The sequence below is a fragment of the Oryctolagus cuniculus genome, chromosome 16 (assembly GCF_964237555.1).
Source record: "Oryctolagus cuniculus chromosome 16, mOryCun1.1, whole genome shotgun sequence".
In the NCBI taxonomy this organism is placed as follows: Eukaryota; Metazoa; Chordata; class Mammalia; order Lagomorpha; family Leporidae; genus Oryctolagus; species Oryctolagus cuniculus.
Window position 1 is genome coordinate 51,570,258 of NC_091447.1, and position 6,423 is coordinate 51,576,680.

The 6,423-nt window shown below is 68.2% G+C and overlaps 1 protein-coding gene across 4 annotated transcripts; it reads right to left on the reverse strand.

Moving 5' to 3' along the window:
- Window positions 1–376: 376 nt before the first annotated feature.
- Window positions 377–5,711, reverse strand: POLM (DNA polymerase mu). 4 transcript variants are annotated; one of them, XM_008261808.4, is made up of 11 exons: window positions 5,459–5,706; window positions 4,754–4,937; window positions 4,169–4,267; window positions 3,900–4,070; window positions 3,428–3,499; window positions 2,067–2,187; window positions 1,451–1,583; window positions 1,220–1,322; window positions 896–1,120; window positions 725–808; window positions 377–620 (listed from the first exon to the last, which is right to left on the reverse strand). In XM_008261808.4, the coding sequence occupies exons 1-11, from the start codon at window positions 5,644–5,646 to the stop codon at window positions 534–536; spliced, it is 1,467 nt and encodes a 488-aa protein (XP_008260030.2). In that variant the 5' UTR covers window positions 5,647–5,706; the 3' UTR covers window positions 377–533. The 4 variants fall into 4 exon arrangements, with proteins under 4 accessions (XP_008260030.2, XP_002713892.2, XP_008260032.2 ...); XM_002713846.5 differs by having other exon boundaries at window positions 896–1,141; window positions 5,459–5,704; XM_008261810.4 differs by lacking the exon at window positions 1,220–1,322 and having other exon boundaries at window positions 896–1,141; window positions 1,451–1,575; window positions 5,459–5,711.
- Window positions 5,712–6,423: the final 712 nt, after the last annotated feature.

The following is a 6,423-nucleotide window of genomic DNA, read 5'->3' on the forward strand; positions in this document are numbered from 1 at the left end:
TCCACTCTGCCTGTCAAAAAATAAATAAATAAATAAGAATCAAAAAGAAATCTTTTTTTAAACGAACAGAAATTGCTAAGACTGATGGAGGAGGGATAAGATCAATGAAACAAAAAGGCGATTACCTGCAAAGTTTAAGTGGTGCAGACAGGGAAGGAAGGGGAGGACACGGAGACACCTGGACCGGGGGGAGGGAGGGCACCTGCGTGGCGGTTCCACTTCTGACTTCCGGAGAAGGAAGGGACAGAGAACAGGACAGGAGGCGCAGGGCGCGCGTGGCCACAATGGGGCAGCACGAGGCAGCATTAGGGACAGCCTGTGGATCCCGACAGTGGCAGAGGTGCGCTCGAACTCACAAACTGTGCCCCCAGACACGTTAACTGTGAAAATACTTTTTATTACAAGTGACCTGGGGAGTCCCAGCCCGCCAAGATGACTGAATCCAGACCCTGTGGTCGCCCACGGCAGCCAGGGAGGGCTCGGGCCACCGCGAGCCCCGTGGTGGTGTGGCAGCTCAGCTTCCCAGGGCAGGATCAGGCGTTCCTCTGCTCCGGGGGGAGGTACCGGAGGCCCAGGCAGCGGAAGATGTCTTCCTCAGAGGCCGCGGAGATGAAGGTCCCCTGGGACGGGAGCCGGGCGTCAGCTGTGGGGCACTGGCCGGGCGCACAGCAGCGCCGGGTGCCGAGGTGGGGGGGGACACAGGCTGGGGGCGCTGGGGACATACCTGCTCCGGGTCAAACAGCCCGTGGCTGCTGAGCCACAGCCCCTTCTCCTTCCTGCTGAAACGCCGCAGCTCCCGCTCAAACAGCTGGGGGAGGGCGGGGGAGACTGCCCTGAGCAGGCCGGCCCAGGCACCCGTGGGCACCCAGCACCCACGCTACCCGGGAAACCCTACCTCGGAGCCAGTCCAGCCCAGCAGAGCAAAAGGGAACTGGCTGCTGGGGGCGACCACCAGGTCCACCCTCACGGCCTTCCAGGCTGGGCCAGCCTTCGCGGGCCCCCCCAAGGCAGCTCCGGGGGGCTGCAGCAGGCGGAAGATGCACAGACTCCTCTCGAAGGCGTCCATGGAGCGGCTGGGCCGGGCCAGACGCTCGGGGGCCCCAAAGCAGCTGGGCTGGTGCTGGTGGTACAGGACCAGGCCCTGTAGGCGAGGGGGCGTGGGCACTCCGGCCGGGGCGGGGGCGGGGAGGGGCGGGGCGGGGCGGGGCGGTCCCCTCACCTGGCTCTGCAGGTGGTGCATCACTCGGGGCAGCAGCCCGGCCTCCCGGCCCTCCTTGGGGTGAGAGATGAGGAAGTCCACATCGTGGCCCAGCAGCTTGCCCCTGAGAGAACACTGTGAGGCCCTGACCCAGGCCGAAGCCTTCCCGTCAGCCTCGGGCCGCTGCCCTCCCAGGGCATGGACAGCACCCCCAGCTGAGGCCCCTTCTCGGGGGCGGGGCCGGCCCCTTACCTGCGGAAGCCGCCGGTCAGTGTGACGGTGGCCCCCGGCAGCGCCTGCCCCACGGCGGCCTCCACCAGATGCTGTAGGGCCTCGGCCTCCGGCCGCTGGACTGGGGTGCTCAGGTCCTGGTGGTGCTGGAGCCCTGCGAGCAGCACAGGCCCCTGACACGCCCGGCCTGCCCGCCCCAAGCCCCGCCCCCACCAACACAAGGCGGCCGTGTGGAGGGGTGGTGCAGGGAGCAGAGTGACAGCCCCTGGGAGGCACGATGCCACGGTCGCCCACCTGGTAAATGGGGGACAGACTCAACCCTGGCCTAGCTACCCATGGAGTTCTTCCCACTGGTGGCATCTCTCCTACACCTCCACGGGCCTTGCACACCATCACGGCACTGGGCAGGTGGGCCCAGGGCCCCCGCTGTCCCTGGCCCAGGCCAGTTTAACAGGGAGGCGATGAAAGGGCCACAACAGGTCCCAACTCTTCAGGCCCCAGCAGCCCACCTGCCACCCCTACCCCTGGACACCCAGGCAATCCGCACATCCTGTGTGCCCGTGCTTAGGCCTTGGTGTGCGGAAGCTTCCGGATCCAGGGGGCTTTGGAAGCCACACCCCACGTCTCTGGGGCTCACCTGCTCTCTGCTGCGCGGTCAGCCTCCGTGGCTGCTGGCGGAGGTCGTCCAAGGTGCGCAAGCCCTCCTGGTACCAGCGGTCAGCAGTCCTCACCCCTACCCCAAAGATCTGGGTGAAGAGCTGTGTGGGAGGGGCAGCCTGCTGGGGTAAAGCTCTCGGGCACATGTGTCCTCCTGGTGGCCAAGGCCATGTGGCAGGGACTCAAACCTGGGGCCTCACCCGCCCAGGCGGCGCACCAGGGCCCTCCGTCCCCGCCGCGGCAGCCCATGCCACACATCGGACTAGACTCGCCAGACCAGCAAGCCGCCTGCCGTCAGGGTCCCCCTGGGAGCCTGCACAGGTCAGCCTGTGCTCCCAGCAAGGCCAAGACAGTCCCCAGCGGCTTACAGGACGGACTCTCAGGGCAAAGCCATGTCTCCCACCGGCCAGCAGCTACACCCAGTTGCCGAGTTCTCCTTAACAAACAGAAGGGCAAGGCCGAAAAGATGGCTGCAGGGGCCGGCAGGGGTCCCACAGGCTGACGGGTACAGAGGGACCCCAGCCCACGCACGTCACCTGCCCTGGGCCAGCTCCTGAGACCCTCCCAGACTCCTGGAAGGAGGCTCAGGGAGCCCCCGAGGGTGGGACGGTACCCGTGGCCATGCCCCCTGCGGAGAACACTGGTGTGTGGCCAGAGCCTGGAGCTGCTCTGCAGGGCAGTGGGGCGGGGTGGCCGCTGCCCAGGCCTCCCCCATTCCCAGTGTGCCAGCCCCTCCCGTCCCAGGGCCACGGCCGACCTGGGCACTCCAGGGAGCCCAGGAACCCTCGCTACTCACTGGCCTCCCTCCAAACGAGGGCGCGTCCTCCCAGGTCCGCTGTGCCCCGCCTGGCCCACCTCAGCTCCCCCACCCCCACGTTCGTCTCAGGGTGCCCCTTGTGTGGTGCCCACCCTGCCAGTGCGCCTGGGCCTCCCTCTCCCCAGCCCCTCCTGTGGGTCCCGACAGCCACGCCCTCCCCAAGGCCACACTTTGTGGACGCCAGTCGCAACGACCACCGACTCAGTTACAAGCCAGGTGGCAAAACAGGATCGCAGTTGGCACCATGGAGGTGGGATGGCACCTTCAAATCAGACTGGGGGTGAGGAGTGCACAGCACAGAACTGAGACCAAGGCCAGACAGAACAGCGTGCGGTGGCACCAAGAATGGGCGGCACGCCCGAGGGTACTCCCTCCAGCACAGTCCGGTGAACCCGATGGTGCCAGGTGATCCGGGCCTGGTGCTCCCGGCTCTGCCTGCCTGGTGCACAGCAAACACCAGCAGCCACATCCGGGGGAGGCCCCCGTGACCCCGCGGCCAAGTCACCACTGCCCGCCCCACGCACCTTCATGGTCCGGAACCTCTCTGAGCTCCGCACCCGCTCCACCTCCTCACACACCCCGTGTTCCAGCAGCTCCTGCGGGAGGAGACCCGGCAGAGCTCAGGGCAGGAGAGCAAGGCAGGAGCGGGCAGCCGGGCGCGGGCAGGGGCCCGAGGCTGGCCAGTCCCCCCACACCCTGCATATAGGGAGTCGGAAGCACAGCCTGGGTCAGCCAAAGCCCCCGAGGCCTGGAGCTGCCGGAGCCGGGGTCACAGCCGCCCAGGTCACCTCTCAGCTGAGTGAGGAGCCCCAGGGCGCGTTAACCCTTGCTTTCTAAGCACACGGCTGCACGCGGACAGCAGCAACCTCAACCTGGGGGTCCTACAGAGAGACTCCTCTCCCGCCCTGCACGGACTCCTCCCAGCCCACCAGGAAGCTCGCCACGCCTCAGAGCGCCACCTGCCACCTCCCGCGCCACCCACGTGCGCTGGCCTACCTGGACCACCCTGGAGGAATGTTCTCCGAAGTGGGGCAGCCCCTGCAGCTGGCTGTGCGCCGTGACGGGGCGGGGCAGGGCCCGGAGCACCGAGGCGGCTCTGCGGAAAGACAGGAGGCGGCCCTCGCTGCCTTCGAAGCCGGCTGCTTCCGCCAGCGTCTCCAGGGCCTCCTGTGGGGGACACGCTTGGCAAGGGCAGGGGGCCTCGGCCCGACCCGCCGGCTCTCACCCTCCGGCTGCACCCAAGTCCCGTCCACACCGGGGCTCACCGAGAGGGCGGTGTTGTGGTGAGGGAGGGGCGTGGGCCGCTGGCAGGCATAGGCGGGCACCCGCCCCAGCCTTGGGGGCTCTTCCTCGGGCTCGGCCACCTGTGGACGGAACACACGGCCGCCGCGGGCTGAGACCCTCTGGCTGAGACAGGGCCACACAACCACAAAGGCAGGCACAGCCGGGGGGTGGGGGGGGGCTGCAGGGCACGAGGACAGCTCTGAGCAGAGCGGCAGCGGCGGCCTGTGCTGCATGTGCCCCCCCCCCCCATCTCACAGCCAGGCCTCGGAGGGCGGGGGCCCACAGCACAGTCTGCGCCCAGCAGGGGGGACCTGGGCCCACAGGGCTCCCTGAGCACAGCCCATCTCACAGGCTCAGTCTCACCGACCAGGCGAGAAGAAAAGCGGGGAGATGCTGAAGATAAAGGGGCCCCCAGAGCACCCACACGCGTGGTGAGGACGGAGCTGGGACAGCCCCTGCACTTGCCTCTCAGGGAGCTGGGCGGGGCCCTCACTGGCCACCTCCCCTGGAGGCCACCGTCCCAGCTGGGCGGGGTTGGGCCCACACCTGCACCTGCACCTGCTCACCTCCAGGCGGTGCCTGGGCTCCACGGGGACGGGCCGCCCTGCAGCCATGCTCTCTGTGAACCAGCCGATGTCCAGCAGAGCCGGGCGGGGGCAGCCTGGGGGCACAGCCGCTGCCCTGCACTCCTGCCAGCCCTTGGCCTCCTCGGCTGAGGTCTGCTCCATCACCACGTGGGTCACCTCCGAGCTGGGCAGGGAGAGGGGGAGGGGAGGCCGGGGCCTTCCTGTTGGGCCCGGCTTTGCCCTTGCCAAACAAGCGCGCTTCGTCGGTCAACCATGACAAGGACCCATCCATCTTCAGGGCGCCCCTCCCCTGTGAGGGCCTCCTCTCCCCAGCTGCTGCTGGGCCCCACTGGCCCCAGGACCGCCCAACTAAGCAAACAAGCTGCAGGGGCACCAGACCTGTCCTTGACTCCCTCAGCCCCGAGCCTGGGGGAACCCCAGCTCTTGACTCTGGGGGTTCCGTCCCTGCAGGAGGTCACCGTTTCCTGGGAGTCTCTGCCCGCCTTGGACCCCGCAGGACGCCCCAGCCCCGAGACCACCTTTCGCTGGGGGAGATCACGGACCACGAGAGGCTGGAGCCCATTTTGAGCCCCAATCGCAGGTGCCGCCCCTTGGGCCGTACCACGTGCGCCCGGGGAGGCGGCCAGGGGTGCGGGAGCCGCCCTGGGGAGTCGCGCCGGGCCGGGGTCGCCCTGGGCAACGCACCTGCAGGCATCCAGGACCCGGAAGCCTTTCGACAGCGCCAGGCGTGTGAGGAAGGCCCGGCGACTGCGACCCATACGCGGCTCGACCAGATAAATGACGACATCGGGGAAACGCACGGGGGCCGGCGCGGAGGCGGCGGCCGTACCGCCGGGGCACGCGCCCCGCGCTCGGCGCCGCTTCGGGAGCATCCAGGCCGCGGGAGAAGGCGGGTGGAAGCCGGGCGGAAGAAGGGGAGCGCACGGCAGCTAGGCCCCTCCCTATGCAAATATGAAGCCTCTCTGGCGAGACTCTCCCTCTCGAACCAATCAGAGCGCTGCGGGTGTCCCGGCCCCTCCGGAGGCCCCGCCTCTATGCAAATAACCCCGCCGGGCCACGCCTTCTATTTAAATTACTCTCGCCGAAAGCCCCGTGCGGCCCCAGGGACCTCGGGAGGCCTGGCCGGGAGCGGGCGGGGCCGGGGCTCCGTCCTCGGCCGGGAGGGGTGGGCGTCCCTTCCCCTGGAGGGTGATTGGCTTCATCTGCGGGGTCAGAGCTGGGCCAGGACCGCGGTCCCCTCTGCCGAGGCCGCCGTGCCTGGCGCTCGGGAGCGGCACCTGAAACCCTGCACCTGCGCAGCGCCGCGTTTTTCAGCCGGGTAGTGACCGGCCAGCCATTCGCGCCCTCCCTCAGCCCGTAACGCCAGGATAAGCTCCAGGTGGGTGAAACGTTTAAATCCGGGAGAGAAATCAACAAAGTGAGAAATGAGAGCCACAGGCCCGAACATGTGTCGGAAAGGTGTCCGCAAGAGCAGAGAGGCCGCTCTGGTCCTTGGCCGGGAACTGGCAGAGACGCAGGGGGAGCCGATGCTGGGAAGAAAGTCGTGCTGGGGGGTTGCAGCCCGCGCCCTGGGCTCACCTGTGCAGGTGTGTGCCTTCACCTGCCGGGCCAGCGCACATCACTGAGCCGGAGGCGTGAGGGGACTGGCC